This window comes from Eulemur rufifrons, chromosome 26 (genome assembly GCF_041146395.1).
Source record: "Eulemur rufifrons isolate Redbay chromosome 26, OSU_ERuf_1, whole genome shotgun sequence".
In the NCBI taxonomy this organism is placed as follows: domain Eukaryota; kingdom Metazoa; phylum Chordata; class Mammalia; order Primates; family Lemuridae; genus Eulemur; species Eulemur rufifrons.
This window is the reverse complement of record NC_091008.1, coordinates 691546-717405: the sequence shown is the minus strand read 5'-3', so window position 1 is coordinate 717405 and position 25860 is coordinate 691546. Positions and strand designations below refer to the sequence as shown.

General features: G+C 43.8%; 1 protein-coding gene across 4 annotated transcripts in view; it reads right to left on the bottom strand.

Moving 5' to 3' along the window:
- Nucleotides 1–25860, bottom strand: part of PDE5A (phosphodiesterase 5A) — a 90797-nt gene that overhangs the window by 54006 nt on the left and 10931 nt on the right. For all 4 annotated transcript variants that reach the window (XM_069459155.1, XM_069459157.1, XM_069459159.1 and 1 more), the window contains exons 2-3: nucleotides 13911–14499; nucleotides 9863–9952 (exon numbers count right to left, since the gene is read on the bottom strand). In XM_069459155.1, coding sequence (XP_069315256.1) covers nucleotides 9863–9952; nucleotides 13911–14495 — 675 coding nt within the window. In that variant the 5' untranslated portion in view covers nucleotides 14496–14499. The remainder of the gene's footprint in view (nucleotides 1–9862; nucleotides 9953–13910; nucleotides 14500–25860) is intronic.

Genomic DNA, 25860 nt, shown 5'->3' with positions numbered 1-25860 from the left:
GACGTCACCGTGATCAGACGCTGGCTGGGGTTTGTTCTCAATCCTTTGAACAACCACCCAGCCCCTGCTCCCTGCCACATGCCGAACTCTCTGCCACACCAGCTTTTAAGCAACGAGGTAAAAGTCTTAAACCTAGAGCCCTAAGGACCTTTTCCTTTGTTAGTGGACCTTTCCGTCCCTTGGGACACAGAGATTCAGCACAGGGACAAGCGGCACCCGGCATGTGAGCAGAGTCCCCTGTGTGCCTCGTACCGACTGCCGGAGACACGGGGGTCACACGGCCAGCAGCAGCCTGCTCTCTCCCAGGGCAGGCCACACCGCCTGTTTGCTGAGGTTTGAGTTCCCATTCCTCCCCGTGTCTGATGTCCCCACGTTCCCAGGAGGAGGAAACGGACGTTCTTTCACTCCCCTCCCCCGCCACACGCGGTGACAGCTCTGGACCGGGCACCGTCACGTCACGCTCCTCTTCTCACCGGGACTGTCAGCCCCTCCCAGCGTGTCGGTGCCTCACACGGGAACGTCACGGACCAGCCGCCTGCAGCCCAGGGAGGCGGGGAGGTGGCCTGAGGAATCCTTGTTCAACTGGGAAGACGCCCGGAATCCCAATGAGAAAAAAAATCTGTGTATCAGCACATACTGTACAAACTGTGCTTCGTATCAGGAGAGTTCCGCACTGTCTGTGCCCACTTTCACATGACGTTGCCAACAATGACCTCAGGGCCCTGGATCTGTGTATTTTATTTATTTATTTATTTTTGAGACAGAGTCTCACTCTGTCACCCGGGCTAGAGTGCCGTGGCGTCAGCCTCGCTCACAGCAACCTCCAACTCCTGGGCTCAAGCGATCCTCCTGCCTCAGCCTCCCGAGTAGCTGGGACTACAGGCATGTGCCACCATGCCCGGCTAATTTTTTCCATATATATTTTTAGCTGTCCAGATCATTTCTTTCTATTTTTAGTAGAGACGGGGGTCTCGCTCTTGCTCAGGCTGGTCTCGAACTCCTGACCTCGAGCGATCCTCCCGCCTCGGCCTCCCAGAGTGCTAGGATTACAAGCGTGAGCCACCGCGCCCGGCCTGTTTTTGTTTTTAAGATAGGAGAAATAGCGCCACATCTGTATGCTGATGAGCAAACTTGGCAGAGAGGGACACGCGGATGATTCTGGACACAGACGGAAGAAGCGCTGAGTTCTGTCACTCAGGGGCTGGGCTGGGGTGACCGTGGCTGGTGCACAGGGTTCATCCCTGGCAGCGAAGGGAGCCCAGGCTATACTGAGTCAGACACAGAAGTGGGAGGAAGCAGCAGGGAAGTTCTTGTGAAGGGACTTCTCATCGCTTTACCTTTCACTGAAAGCACAGGCAAGGCCGTCGGCTGAAGGTGGGGTGGGAGGCAGAGTAGAGATCCGAGGGCAGAGAAGAAAGTGTTACACTGTTCATCTTTATGCAAGAAAGAGCTAACTGTTTTGTTCCCCATAAACCAATTTTCTCTGTTGTATGTCTTATTTTAGGGAATATCCCAATTCTCCCTCCTACGACCTAACTAAAAACCTAGCAAGTGTTTTAAATTCTTCCTTCTGCCTTCTTCCTCCGCCCATTTAATTCCTCAGCCTCTCCAGCAGGAGCTTCACGGATCCCCAGAAACCCCCTTACCGGCTTTTCTGCCTTCTAGACACAGTACTCTTTCTGCATATGAGCAAATATGGAAATTATTTAATTATCCAAATCTATCCAGTGTCAAATTATGGGGCTCTGGGATATTAAATAAAGAAATAGTTCACACTTAATGCTGTGGCCACACAGATCTTTAAATAACAACAAATAACGTTTCCTGGCTTAAAGGAAATTCAGCACCTCCTTGGCCTGGCTTTGGGGGGCTCTTCCCAGGCCCACCTGGGTGGCTTCATATCCAGGCACGTCCTTCCTTCCCGTTTATACTCAGGGCAAACGCTCTTCCCAAGGAAGCCACGCATCCTCCCTGTTCCATGAACAGAGGCAGAAAGTAACGGTGCAGAACGACGGAACAAAGACCTGGCAACCAGCATCCCTGTGGGTACGAAGCACCAAAGTACTCATCACCACACGCCGCGACGTCACGTCAAAGAGCGTTGGTGGCGTGACATTTTAGACGTCTTTTTTAATAACACCTCAATCACCTGCCAGCACACACAGAGGCAGACACACCTTGCTCTTTCTCTCCTCGGTCTTTCATTCTCTCCTTCCTCTTTCCCCTTTGCCTCGAGCCGAGCCTCAACACCAACTTACTGCCTTTGTGCAAACCCAGCCCGTGTTGCCTCTGGTACTTCACATCGCTTTTCAGTACACGAAAAGTGGAGAAAAAAATGACGGTAAAATATTATCTTAGTTAAGGAGCAGAGTACCTCTTTTACCATCTGGCCAGTTTTAGAGAAAGAGAATAATAAATATTGATTTATATACTATATAGAATAGATGATAACAATGTATTAGCACTACTTCTGGTGGGTTTAAAATAGCTCCACGAATTCTTTGATAGGTGAAGCCCAGTTTCCGTCCCCTTGAGTTCGGGCGGGATTTTTTTTTTTTTTTGAGACAGAGTCTCACTCTGTTGCCCGGGCTAGAGTGCCGTGGCGTCAGCCTAGCTCACAGCAACCTCAAACTCCTGGGCTCAAGCAATCCTCCTGCCTTAGCCTTCCGAGTAGCTGGGACTACAGGCATGCGCCACCATGCCTGGCTAATTTTTTTCTATATGTATTTTTAGTTGTCCGGCTAATTTTTTCTATATATTTTTAGCTGTCTATATAATTTCTTTCTATTTTTAGTAGAGACGGGGGTCTCGCTCTGGCTCAGGCTGGCCTCAAACTCCTGGGCTCAAGCGATCCTCCTGCCTCAGCCTCCAGAGTGGCTGGGACTATAGGAGTAGCTGGGACTAGAGGAGTAGCTGGGACTACAGGCATGTGCCACCACGCCCGGCTAATTTTTTTCTATATATATTTTTAGCTGTGCAGCTACTTTCTATTTTTAGTAGAGACGGGGTCTCGCTCTTGCTCAGGCTGGTCTCGAACTCCTGACCTCGAGCGATCCTCCCGCCTCGGCCTCCCAGAGTCCTAGGATTACAGGCGTGAGCCAACGCGCCCGGCCACGGGCAGGATTTAACGCCTCGCTCCTACAGAACAGAACACGGCGCGTCTTGGTGGTACAGCCATGCAGCCCAGCTCACACAAGGCAGTGCGGCTTCCTCCTTGCTCACTGTCCCTTGCATTGCTCAGCCTGGGCAGTCAGCGGCTGGGCTGGGGCAAGACGCCAAGCAACTCGAGGAGAGGCCCCGTGGCTGGGAACCAGGAGCTCCCGCCAACAAGCCCCCGGCAGTGGATGCTCAAGCGTTAGTGGAGCAGCCCCTGCCTGAGTCCTGATGGCGGCCCGGGCACCCCTGGGACGGCTGCTCCGCACGCTGCACCACTTCCGAATTCCTGGGCCACACGAACTCCGAGATGATAAACGTTTGCTCAGCATCGCTAAATTTGGCGTAATTTGTTCTATCGCAAGAGATAATCTTAAGTGCTATACAGTGTCGGTTATCAAATAATTTGTAATAATCAAACAGATCTGCAATTCTAAACCTCAGTAATTTTCACTTTACTTCACCACTGTGAACGGACGTCAAAAAATTTATATAACATCACCATCGCTTGCTCTTTAATTTAAATTCAGCCAAGAATATTAATTTCTACTCTGGAATAGAAGAGAGGCAAGGAGGAAGTTTTAGATGAGGGTTTGATAAGAAGGAATATACTTAACACTTTATAAAGCATTTTACCTATGTAATCTTAGCTCGTAATAGATGGATATAGATGTTTCCACATACACCTATTGAGAGCAATAATTTCATTGACAATCACCTTAAGTCTTGTAAGAATGCATGAAAACATCAAGACTTTTTTAATCACCAAAATCCATCTAAGGGTCTTATTATATGGTGTTGGGTCAGACACTATACAAGAAATTATTTATGCAACTGGTTCCAGACATCTCATAGCCATTATTCAGGGACTATGTAAAATTCTTCAAAATTAAATTTGTAAATGATCTATTAAAAGTGGAATGCATTCCAACAAGGGACCGAACGGTTATCCTGAAAGATCCAAAGAACATAAACCTCCTATTGAACGAAAGGCATTCAGTATGAACCAAAGTTTCTGAGCATTAAAAATACCTATTTTATCACATAGAGCCTACCATTAATTTAGTCTTCAGTTTCAAGCTTTTATTCAACCTTTCTTCCTCGCCTGGATCAGCAGCGCAGACTCAGGGATTTCACCTATGAGCAGGATGTTTTCCATCTGCTCCTCTTAAGAAATGTTCCCTTAGGAAAATGGTTTAACATTTTCTTCATAAAACACACTTGTTTATTATCATTTAAAGGGCAGTGTGGAAAAGGAAAAAGAAAGGATCATCGTCATGACATCAAGTCCGGAACAAATGGCAAATGGAAACTGTGCGGAGCACTTTTGTTTCTAAAAACAAAGCTACGAGAGAGAATATTGCCAGGGAATAAACGCAATGAACAATTTATAAGTTTTAAAAACCACGTAACTAGCCGATTCTTTGAGACTGAAATAGATCTAGATTAAGTGACAGCAGTCTGCTAATAAACTCTGATGGCTGCAGTTGTATTTTCATCTATTTTAAATAGAATTGAAGGATTATGCTCACAACTACAATGTTTATTTGCTGCAACTTTACTCGTCAAATTTCAGCAAGCCCCAGTCGGCACTGTGAGCCTGAGATTGCAGACAAGGACGTCCTTGGCCTCCACTGTCCCTGGAGACCGACCGTCTGTCACCAGGGCATTTAGTGGCTTCCTCCCTGGAGGCTGTGGGATCAACACAGCAGGACGCTTTTATCCCTCCCCAGGGACTTCTCTCAGCTGCCCAGGTCGGTCCTGTCTTTCCTCCAACTTGTGTGCTGAATATACGACTCATGTAACATTTATCTTGTGACTTTGTATATTTAATTTTTCATGTACAAGATCCGCCTCTCCAAACTGGAAAAAAATTAAAAGCAAGCATCCTTTTTAAAAAATATCCTTACCTCCTAAACCAGTGCTCTACATATCGCAGTGATAATTCTTTGTCAAAACAAGATAATTGAGGGAAAACATATGAGAATATTTTTAAATGAGCAGATACCGTTATAAAACTTTAATTCTGGAAAATATTCACTTTTGTATGTTGCTGTTGGAATTACACATCTGATTCCATTAATGCCTTACTTTGTGATTTTTGGCAAGCATTAATCACTTTATCAAAGTATCTCAAAGAGACTCATAAAAATCAGCTGATGCTTTTAAAAATCTTTTCAGGTTTTTTTTTTTTTTTCCCCAAAAGGAAGATGTAGATAACTAGGTATTTAGCGAAGATGTTCCTTTATCACATTGTAATGAATATATCCTAAATCCTCTATTTTAGCTGTCATATTTGCATCAAAGAATTTCAAGTATATCATCAAGTATGATAAAATAAAATCAAGATGACAAGATAAAAATAGAAAAGGAGGAAAGAGCTCTGATTCCAAGTTGGATTTCTGCTTAATGACTGGAGTTGGTATTAATGGTGTTTAAGCCTAGCCTTACGCATATTATTGGATACAATCTCCAGCACTAATCAATAAGACATTTTCAGAGCTTGCATTATTTCATAATGTCCCGCCTTCTACCCGCTGTCCCCTCCTCTCCAAATGATCTATAGAAAAAAAGAAAAAGGTTGGGCGTGGTGGCTCACACCTATAATACCAGCACTCTGGGAGGCTGAGGCAGGAGGATCACTCGAGGTCAGGAGTTTGAGACCAGCCTGAGCAAGAGTGAGACCCTGTCTCTACTAAAAATAGAAAGAAATTATCTGGACAACTAAAAATATATATAGAAAAAATTAGCCAGGCATGGTGGCGCATGCCTGTAGTCCCAGCTACTCGGGAGGCTGAGGCAGGAGGATCGCTTGAGCCCAGGAGTTGGAGGTTGCTGTGAGCGAGGCTGACACCACGGCACTCACTCTAGCCCGGGCAACAGAGCAAGACTCTGTCTCAAAAAAAAAAAAAAAAAAATTGGTAGGCCCTGAGCGACAAACAGAACCCTAGAAGAGTTAACACCTAGGGTCAGTTTAGACCGGTGGGGCCCCTGTAAATACAAAAAGAACACTCAACACCTCTGGGGAGAACAGTATTTCAGAACCAGGTCATCTGAGCTGGAGGGAAACAGCTGAATTTCTCTGCAGTTCTTTACTGAACATAAAAGAATTCTATCTGAGAAATAACTAATGCAAGTGACAAAAATAAAAACTGATCCAAGTGTACGGGTCTGAAAAATCCAGATTTAAGTCTGAAAGAAATTTAACGGCAGCTCTAAAAATTCGCAGACTTCCTGGACATTTTGTTTTCATTCTGTTTCACGTGCATTCACGGCTCTGCTCGGAGCCCAGGGGCTGGGAATCCCTGGGAGTCTTTCCTCACGGACCCCTCCTAAGGCACTATAGAGGATGTGACTGGGATCTCTCTCTCTCTCTATTTTTCATTTTACAAAGAGTCTGTCTGCAGAGTGGTTTAAACACCGACACTGATGGGGCATCACCCCCTACTACTAGAAGGACGAGAACAAAAAGACTGAAATGCTATGTGTGATCAAGGATGTGCATTAACCGGAACTCTCTTTCTCGTACATTGCTGGTAAGAATGAAATATGGTACAGCCACCTTGGAAGAGAGTTTGGAAGTTTCGTAATAAAATTAAACACATACCTACCACATGACTTAGCAATCGTTCTCCTATATATCTACCCAAGAGATATGAAAACACAGGGCCCCACTAAGACCTGTGCACAGACACTGACAACAGCTTTTTTCACAACAGACACAAACTGGAAGCAACTCAAATGTCCATCAACGGGTAAATGCACAAACCGTAGTGTATCCACACCATGGAATAAACCACTCAGCGATAAAAAGGAACAAACAACCGGTGCATGCAAGGACTGGGTAAATCTCACCAGCGTTGTGCTAAGTGACAGAAACTAGACACAAGAGACCACACACTGTATAATTCCACTCATTTGACATTTTACAAAAAGCAAAACAACAGTGACAAAAAGCAGATTGGTGACTGTGAGGGACCAGGGGTTGAAGGAGGAGGGGGAGATCAACTGCCAAGGGGTACCAGGGAATATTTGAGACGACAGAAAAACATTCTTTATCTTGACTGCAGTGGTGGGTACATGACTGTATATGCGTTTGTCAAAATTCATCAAACTGTCCCCTTAAACTGATCGAATCCACTTCTTCCTAGTGATTTTGTTGCAGATTCTCCTGGCTTCCCCCAGTCCCCACTGCTGGAGAGACCGTGGAAGGCTATCTAGAAAGAGAAAGCTACTCAGTGCATGATCTGGGCTGAATTCCTTTGCCAGTACAAAGTTGTTTCTTAGGCCATGACTTTAAAGTATACCTACTAACCAAAAGCTGAACATTGTCTTCTCAAAGTGCAGAGAATCCTAATCACAGTCCTTGGTTTATAACTAGGCCTGCCGGGTAAAATTTGAGTCAAATTTGAGTTCAGATAGACAACCAACAATTTTTTACTATCGTGATGTCTGAAATATGACAAGGGCCACTTTTTTTTTTTTTGGAGACAGAGTCTTGCTCTGTTGCCCGGGCTAGAGTGAGTGCCGTGGCGTCAGCCTAGCTCACAGCAACCTCAAACTCCTGGGCTTAAGCGATCCTCCTGCCTCAGCCTCCCGAGTAGCTGGGACTACAGGCATGCACCACCATGCCCGGCTAATTTTTTTTCTATATATATTTTTAGTTGTCCATATAATTTCTTTCTATTTTTAGTAGAGACGGGGTCTCGCTCTTGCTCAGGCTGGTCTCGAACTCCTGACCTCGAGCTATCCACCCGCCTCGGCCTCCCAGAGTGCTAGGATTACAGGCGTGAGCCACCACGCCTGGCCAAGGACCACATTTTTTAATCTGCTATTTCTGACAACCCTGTTACTAACACTCTGGTCATCAGTCCACATATGGACTTTTCAATTTTATTTATTCATTCACATACTTGGGTGATTAAACTAATTAATTAATCCCATGTCACAGCTGCATGTATTTCAGTAACTATTGCTGGGACCACCGTGTGGCCAGTCTGAGGCGCTGGCCATGACCACCGAGGGGTGACGGACGCAGGACCCTGTTAATCCAGCTGTGATTTGCAGACCCAGGGCACCCTCGGCTCAGTCCTTGTTGGAAAGGTCAGAGTCTCAGGTTCCACCTGGACCTGCTAGGAAATCCAGAATCTGCATTTTGGCACAATCTCCAGGTGATTCCTACGCACAATAAAGTTTCGGAAGCGCTGATTTACAAAGCTGTGTTTTAGGAACTTCCCCGGGGCGGTGATACGCAGGATGGGGTGAAGGAAACCCCTTACGAGGGCATTTGGAAAGCTCGGGCGTTACTTCCAGATCTGAATCACAGTGCTGGCAGCAGGGATGAAAAGAAAGGAATCGAAGGGAAAAACATTCCAATGGGAAAAATCAACGGGACCTGGAAACAGACTGGACAGATGGAGAGGAAAGATGTCCCGATTTCCGTATCAATCAGGCAGATGTACCAAGTGCCTCCAACGTGACCGGCCGTGGTTCTCCACCTGGGCCACGCACTGGAGTCACCCGGCCGCAGGCCCAGAGATTCCGATTACAAAGGTGAAGCCTGGGCACGGGAATTGTAAACCGCTATATGCAGAGAGCGGGTAGAACGTTATTTCTGGGTGTGTCTCTGAGGGTGCTTCCGGAAGACAGTAGCATTTGAATCGGTAAAAGGATCCTCCCTCCCCAACGGGGGTGGCACCATCCAATCCGCTGAGGGCCTGGGCAGAACAAACAGGCAGCGGGAGAGGGCAGAGGGAATTCGCGCTCTCTCTCCAGAAGCCGGGACATCCATTCCCTTCTTCCCTGGACGTCAGAATTCCCGTTCCTTAGGCCTGTGGACGCCGAGACCTGCACGATGGCGCCCTGGGATTCAGGCCGAGTGACACCGCGGCTGCCCGGGGTCTCCAGCCTGAGGCCGGCCCGTCCTGCCACTTGGGGCCCCCATACCCACGTGAGCCAACTCCCACGACAGCCCCCGATTCACCTTCGTGCAGCCTGAGGATTCTGTGCTCGGAGAACCCCGACCAACGCAACTGGCAGTCTTCTAGAATCTTCCAGGTAGTTGTAACATGCGGTCAGGATTGAAAATGCTCAACTGAAATTTTCAGTTTAACTGATAATTTATACACTTTTTTTTTGAAATACGTGTAAAATGAAGAGGGAACTCAGTGCTAACAGAAGCCAATCTGCTAGTTGGGTGAAATATAAATGAAATATGAACCAACATGTTTTCATTTGCTTGTTATAATTTCACATCAAAATTTACACAATTAGAATTAGCTACAATTTCCATTTTTTCCAAAACCTCAATTTGAATCCAAAGAAATCAGCTCATGACCGTTGCAATGGATAACGTTTATAAAATGAGTATTATTCATACACTTAAACTATAACGTCAAATAAACTGATTCCAATCACAGCCCTAATGACATATCTTAAGACAGAAAAGGGCTTCAGGGGAAGGGGGGAGGAAGGAAACGACACGTATAAAATTTATTTCTAAGTCAAAGCTCACACTAAACTCTATTAGGATTCAACCTTGTAACTAAAATCTAAATAAAAAATACAAGCAGAACTTTCAAGTACTCAGTACTTTATAGCTAACTTGTCACTATAGCAATATTTCATAGATGTGTAAAGTTAAAAAAAAAAAAATTTCCAAAGGAAAATATTTCCAAATGATCTTTTATAAAATGGAAAATTGGCTTACCTCTTCCCTGTGGTTCTTAATCGGCATACAAAGAATACTTTGTGTCTTGTAGCCGGTAATCTGATCAACTTCTGCATTGAACCGAGGATCCTATAAGGAAAAAGAGATTCAATTTAATAACTGACCTGCTCAAAGATTGATTTGACTTTTTTTGATTTGATTTTTTTTATTTATTAGATTAGAAAAATCTAACCTTCGACTTACCTTGGCACTCTAACAATTTTATCGTTGGGAGAGGCATTGGGTCACGTAAGTATCTATCAACTTTGACAATGATAAATTTCAGGTTTGGTTGGTTTTTTTTTTTTTTTAGCAGATAGAGTTTACGAGAAAAATACAGACTTGAACAAATGTTCATAAATAAAATAAATTCAAAATATTGACCGTTTTAGACATCCACACTTAAATCAAGAAAAAGTGGCATCTCTCCACTTATTGCTGCCGGACTCTACTGTACCATCCAGAGAAAAGTATCTCTGCTCTAAAACCCTTTTTAAAGACCACCCCCAAAACAATCTTTACAATAAATGACTGTGCTTCCTTTATAATGGTTGTTTTTACATTTCCTCAGTATTCTGTCCTTCTATCTCAAGTGTCAATAAAAATTTAATTTTTTAGTATATATAAAAAAGACGCTTGGACTGAGTCAGATTACAAACGATTCCTTAATCTTTTGAACCTCTCTCCCTCCTTTTACAAGGCACATTGTACACATCCAATAATCACAAAGGACCTTTGAGAGGTGTAAAAGCTCTAAATAGGGATTAAGTAAAGGTAAAGTTTAATTTTTCATTAAACTTTAAGAAGATCTAGGCCAGGTGTGGTGGCTCACGCCTGTAATCCTAGCACTCTGGGAGGCCGAGGCAGGTGGATCGCTTGAGGTCAGGAGTTTGAGACCAGCCTGAGCAAGAGCGAGACCCCATCTCTACTAAAAAAAAAAAAATAGAAAGAAATTATCTGGCCAACTAAAATATACATAGAAAAAAATTAGCTGGGCATGGTGGCGCGTGCCTGTAGTCCCAGCTACCTGGGAGGCTGAGGCAGGAGGATCGCTTGAGCCCAGGAGTTTGAGGTTGCTGTGAGCGAGGCTGACGCCACAGCACTCTAGCCCGGGCAACAGAGTGAGACTCTGTCTCAACAACAAAAAAAAAGATCTAAACTTAGGCTGTCAATTCTACGAGGGGTTTTTTTTTGGGGGTGGGGGGGTGGGGGGGGGAGGGGGCTCATTACTATATTCCCAAAACTTAGCACAGGAACTCAAAAGCATTTGTTAAATACATGAAGGAATTCACTAACAAATAATTCCAATTATTAAACAGGTGGTCATTTTTAACTTCTTGTAACAAGTTGAAGGCAAATCCTGCCCGTAGGAAGGAAACCACAGTAGAGGAAATCAGCAGATGCAACTACAGGAGGTGAGATCAGAATGGAAACAAAACATTCCAGAACACCAACATCTGGGTAAGTGCTGTTCTCTTCCGAGCAGTATCCTCGGGAAGTTACCTGCTCACCGGAATACCAGCATCGCTGCTCCAAAAGAGTCTGCTTTTGGAATTCCCTTCAGAGAATGTGGAATATCCACACTGGAAAAGCTCACCTTTGGAGGTCATTTCTGTTTTTTAATAAATTAGTCACAGTCAAGCTGTGACCAAAGTAGGTGACTACACCAGATTCCCTAAATTGGGGTCAGAAATGAGGCCAATTTTCTCCGGAGAGGGCCAAACTTGGCTTTAAAGATAAATTCAGAAGAAAAGTTATAAAATGGTAGAAAATCAGCATAAACACTTTATATCACACACAACACTACTGCATTTTTGACTTTTCTGCAGACATACTCAAAGTTACATTAATTGAGACTTGGGGAAAACCTTGGCTGAATGTTTCCTATAAAATAGCTCTTATTTTAGCTTTAGCTACTGCAAGCTATCTAAAGAAAGCAGACAGGATAACGATATTGATGTATTGAAGAAGTGAAAAATTACTGACATAGTAAATTATTTTACAAACCAACAATCAAAATGTAAAAAATAAAGATACGGCCTCAGCGGTTATTCTGTTGATAAATATTAGAATGACAAGACAATTTATGAAGAAGAGGATTTAACGCAACCATCTAATCAAAGCAGTGGAGTCTGACAGATGGAACTGGTACGACTTTCTCAGCTTCCCAACGGCAGCCCTGGGGTTCACTCTTCACAAAAGTGGGTGGGAATAGTACGTCCTTCAAACTGCATTTCAGGCGAAGTTCTAAACTCCTGGCATCTCAAAGAGACGTCTACTGATGTCCAAAGAAAAGTAAGAAGCTTCCACGGCCATCAGAAGCACGAACATACAACACTTAATTTTAGTGGCTCTCAAACTTGTCTTCAATCAACAAACTTCTACTGCACGTTAATGTCTTGACTAAATAGCACAACGCAAAATACCCACCCACAAAGTCAAAGAATTCCACCTGGTAAACATGACCTGTGCCATTTGAGAAATGTCTGAGAAAAAATTCCACCTGTAAACATTTGTATGAAATAAGAATGTATTTCATATAGGTACGCCCATTATGTTTTCAGGTAACAGGAGGAAAAATGCAGCACAACTTTTTGTTCTCTTGTTGAAGCGCTGTCGTTTGAATGTAAACCTGGATTCAGGTTTATCAGACGAAAGCGTGAAGAGAGATGTCAGATGGCGGTGGAGGCGTGTGTGTTGCTGAAAAGTAAAAACGTCAGGAAGGAAAACAGAACTGGCAAGCACTGTCCATCCTGCTCAGTGAAAGAGCTGCAGCTGAAACTGTTTAATGCAGCAGATACAATGAATATTGTCACAAACTGTGTTAATTTTTGAAGCGGTGTGAGTGCTGACTACCAGTAGTATCAAAAATATGTTCAGGATTGTTTTGATCTCTGTACCTATAATAAAAAGCGTTGGGGGGGGTGATGAGTTTCTGTTAAAAGCTGTTCTTGTGTGTGACATGTAACAGACATGGTAAATATTTGTTTACAGTCTTTGTTTAACAAACCATGCATTGAAGTTTAAGTGAAGTCAACAAAAACGAAAAAAAATAAAAATAAATGAATGGGAAATTTGAAGAGTCTTACAGCATAGTCTGTAAGCCCATAACTAAAGACCTGTGCATAGCCATAGCAAGAGTGGAAGAAATATCAAATCTTTCCACTGAAATATGTTGGAGCCAAAAATGTCCGGTTTTTTTTTAAGATATCTGTAAGTTTATTTTAAAAAACAAACGATAGAGAGGATGGAAGGAAAGAAAATCAGGTTTTGGTATCAATGGGACTTTAAGTGAATGAATATGATTAATTAAATGAAAGAAAGACTATACGCCAGGCGAGGTGGCTCACGCTTGTCATCCTAGCACTCTGGGAGGCCGAGGCGGGTGGATTCTTTGAGCTCAGGAGTTCGAGACCAGCCTGAGCAAGAGCAAGACCCTGTCTCTACTAAAAATAGAAAGAAATTAGCTGGACAACTAAAAATATATAGAAAAAATTAGCCGGGCACAGTGGCGCATGCCTGTAGTCCCAGCTACTTGGGAGGCTGAGGCAAGAGGATCGCCTGAACCCAGGAGTTGGAGGTTGCTGTGAGCGAGGCTGACGCCACGGCACTCTAGCCCGGGCAACAAAGTGAGCCTCTGTCAAAAAAAAAAAAAAAAAAAAAAAAAAAAAAAGGACTATAGGTTTGTTTGGGTTTTGGGCAGTTTTTTGACCTATCGTTTTAGAGTCTCAGCAAAATCTTCAGAGGTTCACGTGGAGGTAAGACGGACAGGGATGAGCACAGTGATCAGATGAAAGGATGACAGAGCACAGCCGTGGGATGAGCCATCTTAAAAATCACTAAGGAGAAAAGCAAGGCAAGATTTCTCTCAGGCCCATATCCTCGACTGAACCCCCAGGGAAGAAGCTCTGGCGTTTGAGAGAAGGGAAGGTTCTCAGCTACATTCTGGCGCAAGCATGCACATTACCGTCACACCCCACAGCTTCCGACATCCCACCCTTCCCAACTGTTGTGCAGTGCCCCGGCCACACTCCCGTCCCCTGCTCACCTCGTACGCATCTTTGATGTTCAAGGGCTCCCCGAAGGCGGCCACGTGGCCCACGATGCCTTTGTTCCACTCCAGGCGGATACAGCTGTTGGAAGCTTCTTCCAGGGTTGAGCCTTCGGCGACGTCAAAGAGGCGGCTGACGAGGAACTTGTCATTGGAGCTGTCCTCACACACCAGGAACAGGGAGTAGCGGTCGGCGGCGATGAGGCCGTGGATGTGCAGGAAGATTTTGTGGCATAAGGCTGTGACATCCAGGTGACTGGAAATATCTTTCACTAACTCCAGGAGTCTCGAGCACTGGTCCCCTTCGTCGTTGTCAAAGCGAGGGGAGGTGAGAGGCATCTGCTCCTTCTTGTCCGAGTCGCAGAGGAAGCTCACGGCGCCCTCGGAGTCCTTCACCACGATGGGTCGGAGGGGCCGGTCGAACTCCGAGGCGGAGATTTTCCTGGCTGGTGTCCCCGGGGCGCTGGTGTCGGCACGAGGACCCTGCTGCAGGGAACAGGAGCAGGACTCCGCGTGGCCTCGGCCGCCCTCCTTGCACACTGGGATGGCGTGAACCCTCTCAGCAAACCAGGCGTTGACCATTTCTCTGCAGAAGGCAACAGGAGACACATTAGATGCTCAGAGAGGAAGGGGCGGCTCCCGAAAGCTGCTAAAAGTCCTCACGCAGTCAACTACTCAGATGATACTTTGCCTTGTCGTAGAAAACAAAAATGAGACGGTTTATTACAACTTTATTTTGAAACACTATAAAGGACAATCGCTTCAATGATCGTCTTGATAAAGTCTGACTTCTACATACATAATTCATGTGATTTGCAACATACCGAAGTATCGAGTCTGCTTCTCTCAAAATTAGTTTATACCAAAAAGTAAAAGACGCTAAATTTAACAATCAAAAGAAAACATAAACGTGGAAGCTCATCTGATGTGTTAAACATACAACTTGTTCCAAAGTTAAATATCTCAAAATTAAAAACAAATATGTATCTAAATTTGGCTTGCTGGTACGCATAATTTTATACAATTCTATCTACATTGCAAAGATAGATAAGATTTAGAAGACAGAAGACAGAAAAATTTAATCTGGTATGTGGAAAGATTATGGACTTCTATAAATATTATCCCAATAATGCTTATTCAATAATGATAAAAATTATCTTTTTCTAGATTATCCACTCCTCGTATAAAGGAGGAAAATTAAAAAGTAGGTTTTATCTAAGTTAAAAAATGCAGTCCAAAAGAAACTGAAGTTATTTATATTTTTAATGTACTTTCCTCTGAAAGAAACCTGTTTGAGCTAAGGCCTTCATAGTGGGCGATTTTTTTTAAATAAACAACCCAGATCAGACACTACCCAAATGAGTATTATTCAGTTCAAATAATTCCCCTTAGAAAGCTATAATCTTATGCCAATGAATGGTGCCATAACTTTAGACATTTCTGGAACTTTTCTTTTGAAACAAACTTATAATTCATCTAAGAACACTAGTTTTATCCAAAAATCAGATCTTGTTTTTCACTAACCCCTCCTCTCAAAATGAACAAATAAAACAAAAAACAAAAAAGCCTACGGTAACAGCTCATTATCCATCTTCTGATAGGACTTGACTTTGTCCAAAACTCAAATTTATCGTCAAAAGACAAAAACTTGATACCGCTGAGCATATTTTTTTAAAATTTGCCTATGATAAGAGCAATGCAATCTCCAGTCTACAATGACATAATCGATTGTTTATACCAAGCTAGCCACCAAGATAAAAAATTTTGATAATGTACTACTTTGGGGAGAGTATAGGGATAGAGTCATTCTCCAATCCTTTTGGCTGTAGTGAAAACTGGTATCACCTCTCTGGAGGGCAAGGAAGCAAGAGCTAACAGATTTTAACATGCCTCCATCCTCCGTTCCAGAGATTTTGCACATGTGGCAAAGGACATACGAGGCTATTTACTGTAGTATTGTTTACTGTAGCAAAGATAAGCTGCAATCTGCCATCACCAATGGAAAGCTGACTAAATACATCACGGCACGTTTACACAACGGAACACGAAGGAGACATTAAAATGGTTACAGGTACTGATACGAATAATCCCCACAATTTATTAGGTGAAAAAAGAAGGGTACAAAAGAGTTTGAAAAGAAGATGCCTTATTTCTGAGTTTTTACTAAGTCTTCCATTTATGGGATGTTCTCCTAATTATTTTAGTTTGAACAATGATGTATTATTTGTTAACTATATATTACCATGAAACGGTAGCAGTCTAGAAAGGAAAATAAATAAAATAAAATAAAAAGAGTCAGAATAAAAAGGGAAATATTACCCTCCCTCATAATTTCATGCATTGGATGCAGTTATAAAAATCTTTTAAAGATCTCTTTAAAAGGCAATGGTAGCCGGGCATGGTGGCTCATGCCTGTAGTCCCAGCTACTGGGGAGGCTGAGGCAGGAGGATGGCTTGAGCCCAGGAGTTGGAGGTTGCTGTGAGCTAGGCTGATGCCATGGCACTCACTCTAGCCCAGGCAACAGAGTGAGACTCTGTCTCAAAAAAAAAAAAAAGAGAAAAAGAAAGAAAAAAAATTAAAAAAAAAAAAAAAAGGCAATGGTCAGAGGATATAAAATTTCAGTCAGGACAAATAAATTCAAGAGATTCATTGTACGATACAGTGACTATAGTTAATAATAATGTATTATATACTTGAAAATAGCTAATGAGTAGATTTTCACTGTTCTCACCACAAAAAAAACCAGTATGTTTGTAAGGCACTGCATATGTTAATTAGCTTGGTTTAGCCATTCCATAGTGTATACAATGATATCAAAACGTCATGTTGTACACCATGAATTTATAAAATTTTGTCAATTAAAAAATAAATTTTAAAAAATCCATATGTAATTTTTGAAAAAGCCAACCTCACTGGTGTTATGAATTGACTGACTTTATAAGAGGTCTCACAAATTTAAACTAAGAAGAACAAAAGCAACAGTAGATAGGTATTTCGTACAGATCACAAGCACATATGCCTACACAGATTATTCATTCATTTGTTTGTCTGTTTATTTCTGAGACAGGGTCAACTCTGTTGTCCAGGCGGGAGTACAGTGGCCAGATCACAGCTGGCTGCAGCCTTGGCCTCCTGGGCTCCAGCGATCCTCCTGCCTCAGCCTCCCACGTAACTGGGACTACAGGCACACGCCACCATACTCAGCTATTTTTTTTCTTTAAATTTTTTGCAGAGACTGGGGTCTCACTATGTTGCCCAGGCTGGTCTTGAACTCCTGGCCTCATACAGTCCCCTCCTCCTTGGCTTCCCAAAGTGCTGGGATTACAACTGTGAGCCATTGTGCCTGGCTTACTACATAGGTTTTTTTTTTGTTTGTTTTTTGTTTTTTTTTGAGACAAGAGTCTCACTCTGTTGCCCGGGCTAGAGTGCCATGGTGTCAGCCCAGCTCGCAGCAACCTCAGACTCCTGGGCTCAAGCTATCCCCCTGCCTCAGCCTCCCAAGTAGCTGGGACTACAGGCATGTGCCACCATGCCCGGCTAATTTTTTCTATATATATATATTTTTAGCTGTCCAAATCATTTCTTTCTATTTTTAAGTAGAGATGGGGTCTCGCCCTTGCTGCTCAGGCTGTTCTCGAACTCCTGACCTCGAGCGATTCTCCCGCCTCGGCCTCCCAGAGTGCTGGGATTACAGGCATGAGCCACCACACCCGGCCAGGTTTTTTAAAAATATAAAAAACTTTCGTAATGTTTTATAGATGCATGTTGTGGCTTAGGACAGAATTTCCAACGAGGACAATCTATGTTGATTAAAGTAATTCTGTACCTCAAAAACTTAGACACGAAGGTGACACACTCTGGGAAATGTTTATGTAACCCCCAAAATCGCACTAGTGGTGCCAAAGACACTGGTGTTAAAAATGCACGTGAAGCCGTCAGAAACTTACGGGAAGGTTTTGAATAAAACTGTTTTGTAAAAACGTTGAGATAGGAAAAAAGCAGTATGTCCAAATTAACATATCTGATGTGATTTTATAGATGTACATGTAACTAAATTGTTAAATTAACATACAAATAGGCATTTTAACTATTTCAGCTACATACCTAAGACTTAGCCCTAACATATTTCTTATCCTCTCGATGGAAAATGGGTATCTCCTTTTATGTTTTTTTTTTTTTTTTTTTTTGAGACAGAGTCTCACTCTGTTGCCCGGGCTAGAGTGAGTGCCGTGGCGTCAGCCTAGCTCACAGCAACCTCAAACTCCTGGGCTCAAGCGATCCTCCTGCCTCAGCCTCCCGAGTAGCTGGGACTACAGGCATGCACCACCATGCCCAGCTAATTTTTTCTATATATATTTTTAGCTGTCCATATAATTTCTTTCTATTTTTAGTAGAGATGGGGTCTCGCTCTTGCTCAGGCTGGTCTCGAACTCCTGAGCTCAAACGATCCGCCCACCTCGGCCTCCCAGAGTGCTAGGATTACAGGCGTGAGCCACCGTGCCCGGCCTCCTTTTATGTTTTTTAATCAAAAACTGCCTACTTGGCAACTCCATCTGGATGTCTAAATTGACAATTTAAAACGCTGAAAACAGAATTCCTGATGCCCGTATCACCCTGCCCCCATCTCACTCCCCACCGGTTTTCCTTGTATCAATAAATCCAGTTACGCAAACCCAACATCTAGGAATCACTCCAAATTTCTGTTTCCTTCAAACTCTCATATCTGGCTGAGCAGCCAAGTGGTGTCAACTTCACTTCAAAAATCCTACATCCCATGGGCCGGGCACGGTGGCTCACACCTGTAATCCTAGCACTCTGGGAGGCCGAGGCGGGAGGATCGCTCGAGGTCAGGAGTTCGAGACCAGCCTGAGCAAGAGCGAGACCCCGACTCTGCTAAAAATAGAAAGAAATGATTTGGACAGCTAAAAATATAATAGAAAAAAATAGCCGGGCATGGTGGTGTATGCCTGTAGTCCCAGCTACTCGGGAGGCTGAGGCAGGAGGATCGCTTGAGCCCAGGAGTTGGAGGTTACTGTGAGTGAGGCTGATGCCACGGCACTCTAGCCCAGACAACAGAGCGGGACTCTGCCTCAAAAAAAAAAAAAAAATGTTGAGGACCTGCTGCCGTCCGAGATAGGGCATCCATCTACAGGGGCTACGTCAGGGAACAAGACCGACAAGTAACTCCCAGGAAATTCACATCGACTCAGAGGAGACAGACAATCTACCAGACAAAAAAAACAGCAGGTAGCGAGAATCCAGATAGGAGAGGGCGAGCACGTGGTGTGTCAGGGCCACGTCGGGTGGAGGGATCGGGGAAGGCCTGTCCTGCAGGGGACGTGGAAACAGGTGGGGGGAGGGCACCCCGCAGGGGTCAGCCAGAGCTGGGCAGGAGGCCAGCGTGGGGGGAGGACGCTGTGTGGTGGGGGCTGCAGGAGTTTAGGTTTTATTCTCAGTCACTGAGAAGCTGAGTAGAGCAGCTAAGATGTTAGGATTTACTGTGTTAAAAGATAACTGTGCCTGCTGTGGGGGGGGATGGGTTGGAAGGGGCGAGTATAAGATCAGAGAGCAGTTGGGGGCTGCGGCCCTGGTCCAGGTGAGAGGTGGCGGGGTTTGGGCCAGGGCGGTAGTCACGGAGACAGAAATGAACAGATGGGGATGTAGGGTTTTTTTTTGAGATAGAGTCTGGCTCTGTTGCCCGGGCTAGAGTGCTGTGGCATCAGCCTTGCTCACAGCAACCTCAAACTCCTGGGCTCAAGCGATCCTCCTGCCTCAGCCTCCCGAGTAGCTGGGACTACAGGCATGCGTCACCATGCCCGGCTAATTTTTTTCCATATATATTTTTAGTTGTCCATATAATTTCTTTCTATTTTTAGTAGAGGCGGGGTCTCGCTCTTGCTCAGGCAGGTATAGAACTCCTGACCTCGAGCGATCCTTCCACCTCGGCCTCCCAGAGTGCTGGGATGACAGGCATGAGCCACGGCACCCGGCCAACAAGTATTTCTTGAGTGAAGTGTGTAAATGAATAAGCAAAAGCACCTAAAGCAACAAAAGGGACAACAGTCTTGAATATCTAAACACAGGTATGTTTGTTACAGAAAATCAACGTTGTGTTTTAGCTGTTGATGATCATCATCCCGTGGACATAAGCCTCATGACTGACTACGGCTAAGTTACTCCCACGTACCCTGCGGAGCCTAGGCCAGCATGTGTCTTAAGCAGAGTCAGCACTTAACAATTCTTTGTTGTGTATTTTAGATTGTTATATTTGTCTCATAAATGTTTTATTTCCAGAGAGTTTCTTGGAGAGATTAACTCAGTATCAAAGGACATAGGAAAAGCAGATCTAGTATATTCAGTCATTCAATAAACCATCTGTATTAACCACCGCTAGTGGAGAAGGGAATTCTCCCGACCACATGACTAATTGAGTCCCTGTCATTACATGCTTGCATAGGAAAACTTACATTATCATAACATCAAAATCACTTGGGAACCAATCACAAACAAAATTAAACCATCTCTCCCTTCAGCCATCCCTTGAGGTTTTGCAGTGCACGACCTGTGTGACTGTACGAAGTGGGCTTTTCAAGATTAACATCTACACTCTCCCACTGAGTTTTTTAATACTTCAGACTTTATGCAGACACAAATCACCTGCAAATTGAAATGAAATTCTTATACAAGACACATGCTATGGTCTGAATATATGTACCCCTGCCGCCCCAGATATCATAGGTTCAAATCTACCCCTCCAAGTGAGGGTATGAAGAGGTGGTCATTCGAGAAGTGGGGCCTTCGGAAGGCCTCTGCCCCTATAAATAGAATTAGTGCCCTTAGAAGAGGCCGAAGGAAGCCTGTTGACCCTTTTGGCCTTTCTGCCCTACGAAGACACAGAGGAGGTGCCATCTACAGGGAACAGGCTGTCACCAGACACTGAATCTGCTGGTGCCTTGTTCTTGGACTTCCCAGCCTCTGGAACTGTGAGCAATAAATTTCTGTTGTTTATAAATTATCCAGACTAAGATATTTGTTACAGCAGCTAGAATGGACCAAGACAATACAGATTTTCTAGAAGTAGATAGATGTGATGTTGGAGAACTCTTCTAATACTACACAAAGCCACTAACCAGAGTTATGCCTAAAGGCAAGCTAACAACCGAAGAAACAATCAACAAGGATAATAACATAACAGATACTCGAAACGAGAACTATATTCAAATAATTTACATTCTGGATTAAGAAAGCTCCTTGGAAAAACTGATGAAGCCATAAATATTATTTCAAGAAAGGATTTTGGGGGAAAAAGTACTCTCCTAAGACCCTGCTGCAAAAGCCAAACATGAAGTGAAGATATTGTTTGTGGTTTATAGTTTTGTCAAAAAATTAACCACTTATTCTAAGAATTAATAGAGCTTTCATTATAATCTAAACTTTATTAGATCAAAGATAAACCAATTTTCATAATCTGTGGTTCCATTTTGCAAGAGAAAGTTCCCATCAAAACCTTTTCACTGACTTGTTTCCATTTTGATAGGATTCACTTTGAGTATTTTTTTTTTCTCTGGAATGAATCATTCCTATAAGGCAAAGATTCCCGTAAGACACTACACCTTGGACACCAGGGTGAGACTAAGGAGCAACCCCAGACAAAGCATTGAGTGACCTCTTCTCCCAAACTTTAAGTCCATATTGTGTTCAGAAATTAAGTTATAAACATATTGGATTTTGCAGCCATATGAAGCCAGGATAAAGGCACGTAAAGCTGGAAAAGACGACTGTGAACATGTCCAGTAGAAGGATAAAAAGCAGCAGATGAGATGCATGAAATCTGGGTAGTAGCTCTCATCGGGCAAATCACTTCTACGGCCTAGGCTGGATCTCTATTTTCCTTTCTTTCCAGATTACAGGGGATTTTGGAGAATATGCACATTAATGATACTGAAAAAACAAAAACAACCCACACATCATTTTATTTAAACCTGGTGAGGCAGGCATGAACAATTCTACTTTCTAAAATATGAAGCTAAATTAAATGGCCGAACCGAAGCTATTCTCCTACTTGGTGGCAAAACCAGGAATCAATTTCAGGTCTCCTATTTCAGGTGCCCTGGGCAACAAGGATACAAAAGTTCCCAGAGCATCAACGCTTGTCATGGAGAAGGCACTCCAGAACATGCAGCTGAATCTGAAAGTCAAGGTCAAATTCAAGGCCGGGCACGGTGGCCCACGCCTGTCATTCCAGCACTCTGGGAGGCCGAGGTGGGTGGATCGTTCGAGCTCAGGAGTTCGAGACCAGCCTGAGCAAGAGCGAGACCCCGTTTCTACTAAAAATAGAAAGAAATTATATGGACAACTAAAAATATATAGAAAAAATTAGCCAGGCATGGTGGCGCATGCCTGTAGTCCCAGCTACTCGGGAGGCTGAGGCAGGAGGATTGCTTGAGCCCAGGAGTCTGAGGTTGCTGTGAGTGAGGCTGACGCCACAGCACTCTAGCCCGGGCAACAGAGTGAGGCTCTGTCTCAAAAAAACAAAAACAAAACCAAACCCCCCCCCCCCAAACAAACAAACAAACAAAAAAAAACCCAAAAACCAACAAAGTCAAATTCAAGCAGAGAAGGCAGAGAGAATATAACCACTTACAATAACACATTCTCCAACTTAATCCTTTACTTCAGATCAAAAAAGGACGGCACACTATACCCCTAAGGCAAAAACATTCTCTCAACAGATAATGAAGCAAATATGTTTTTTTTTTTTCAGCAACGCACTGAAAAGAACACATAATAAATGTGTTTGAGAGTCATTCTTAAGGTTGCTGGATTTAGCAAATAAAAAACACAGGATACCCAGCTAGAACCGAGTTCCAGATAAACAATGAATAATTTTTTAGGTGAACCATGAATACTTTAACTAGGTGCCCTGTCTTTTATATGGCCACTCGAGTCATTCTATGTTCTTTTTCTTAACTGAAATTGTCGGTGGATAGACAACAAAGAAAAGGTAGGTTCTAGGTAGCATACGAATGAGTTCCAGGCTGTCAGATCACTAATCTTACCATTGAAAGCACACAGAGGACCAGCACCCACCCTGTGAGCTGGTGGATGACAACTGCACCTTTTAAAGCTCTCAGATCAATAATTTGTGGTAAAACTAGAGAATAAAATTCTTCCTTAAATCAAGGACTTTTATTTTGCTCTCAAACCACCCTATAGATTCACTGGGACAAAACAAACTGCAGTCTACTTATAAAAGGGAGATTCACTAATGGCTAAAATTTCTTAGGATTACAAAGCGTTGAGACGCTGAGTTTTCAGCCCTCAATCCTGGGTTCTAATCTGAGCATTTGCTACTAAGTGGGATATGAGGCCAGTGCTAAGCCGTTTTCTTCCTCTAAGTTGCAATCTCATCCTCAGTAACAGGGAACACACCACAGGCTCTGGCCTCTTTAAGAAACGCAGGGTACCGTCTTCGGCAGAGTATAAAGGCAGGAATATCCAACTAGCAGTCAGGAGACGATTCTGGTTCCAGCTACAACACGACTCAGATGTGATGCTAAACCAATTATAACTTCTCCAGAGTTCAAGTTCTTCAGCGGTAAAAACTATCTGTTGTATTAAAAGGCCATTAAGACTCCGCAATAACTTAAATTATCAATGGGCCAAGAGGTGGTCCTTGGGTCAGTCGACTCAGTCTCTTTTGCCTCAACTTCCCCATTTTTAAATAGGGGACAAATCTCTTGACTCCTTTTCTCCCTGCCCAGGGTTGATGTATGAGTCAAATTAGAACATGCATGTGGCCGGATGCGGTGGCTCATGCCTGTCATCCTAGCACTCTGGGAGGCCGAGGCGGGAGGATCGCTCGAGGTCAGGAGTTCGAGACCAGCCTGAGCAAGAGCGAGACCCCTGTCTTTACTAAAAAACAGAAAGAAATTAGCTGGACAACTAAAATATATATATAGAAAAAATTAGCCAGGTATAATGGTGCATGCCTGTAGTCGCAGCTACTCGGGAGGCTGAGGCAGGAGGATCGCTTGAGCCCAGGAGTTTGAGGTTGCTGTGAGCTAGGCTGATGCCACGGCACTCTAGCCCGGGCGACAGAATGAGACTCTGTGTCAAAGAAAGAAAGAAAAGAAAATGCATGTGGATGCACTTTGAAAACCCCTTCCATGCATGTAAGGTTTTTCCATCTTCTGCACCCTCAGGACTCACCCCAGTGAGATGAAGGGCGGGGTAAGGAGCAAGGGCTATTCATGTCCTCCTAGAGTCCAGCCAAGAGAAGAAGATGAGGATGAAAGGTTGTGCTCCTGGTGGTACACGCCCACAGGCAGAGGAGGCCTGACAGGGTTTGCTTATCCATCAGCGACATGCACCATGAACACCCATAATCTTTGGCCAAAGCAGATACTTTCTCTAGAAGACCGTTCTTTACAGAATCCCCCTAAGTTGAACAAAAAAAAAAAAAAAGAAGAAGAAGAAGAAGAGGAGGAAGAAGAGTTTAAATTACATCACGGCCATCTGGGCCAAAAGAACAAGACAGAAACAAGTTCCCCTGAGGCACCTCTGCCACAAGCGCTAACGATTCAGCCTCTCCACTCTCACGGGGAGCTGGGTCCTCACCGCTGTCCTGGACACCTGGGGGCATCAGAAGGCACAGCGGCCCTCTCCAAGTCTGGCAGTTGATTTAACTTTTACGAGGCTCTTAATGAAAGACAACAGGCCCCTGACCCTGGAAAGCGAGCCATGGCCAAGGCAGACGCAGCGAAGACTGACGCCCAGTTCCTAATGCTTACCACCCATCCAAACCTTCCCATCTCCCCGCCAAAATCTGCTTCGTTATCTTCCAGCCTCTTATTTCCTACCTTACCTGATTACACAAAACCTTTCTTACCTCGTGAGTGAGTTGTATTGTACACCCCTTTTAAAATGGGTAAATTTGGTTTTGTTTTTAAACTTTTAACAGTATGTCTTAAGAAAAGTGGAGAAACCCTGGCGGACGCTAAAGTCAATGACGGATGGGCGTCATTCCTCGAAGGAGACGCTCACGCGAATGCCACCTGTGCGTTCACACGGGGACAGCCCACAGGTGAGGCTCAGGGCTGAGATGCCCTTTCCCACACCAAGCAAACAAAGGACCCAAAAGACTCGCAGGTGGTATGAAATAAAAGCACACGGAAGTTGCCAAAAGCTCGCCAGGAGTCCTTGTCATAAATGGGACTTCAATCTTAAATTTCAAATATTCTTAAACACTGAATCCCATCAGAACTTCATTGCCCTAATATGCTACTTTCGGGAAGACTCCTGCAGCTCAAACTGCTCCTGCAGCAACGACTTAATATAAAAATTGGTGTCATTAAGAACACTTAACACATGTGAATGTCACAAAGCTCCTTCATAGCTCTCAGGGCCCCGCACCCTTCAAGACAATGTCACAGTGCGGCTGCAGCCCCAGCAAAAGGGACCAGCTCACGCACTAGCCTCGTCCCAGCCGCTGCTGCAGGGAAACGCTAAGGTTGACATTTCCAATGCCAGACAGTTTGAGTTTTTAGTGACACAGTGGAATGAATAAATTTATTTGTGAATGACAAAAAAAAAAAAAAAGAAAGAAAGAAAATCAAAGGAATTCTAGGGGGTGGGAAGCTAAGTGGTGAATTGTCATCAATTTTCACAATGGTTTTAATGAAGAGTTTATCAAAATTACACCCAGGGCAGAAATAAAATGCTATATATTTCATCTACACATCCTATGTGCTCGTTATTTTACACAGAAAGCGTAGCATTCTTAAAGTGACTGCAGACTCAATTACGTTAATGATAAATAGTGGCCAACTAGTACTGTAATACCTTTTCATAGATAAACAGGTTTAAGTTTTGTATGTTGGGTATACTTCATCCCATGTTCTCTAAAAGTTTTATAAATTAGTAATATTCATTAAAAAAAATGAA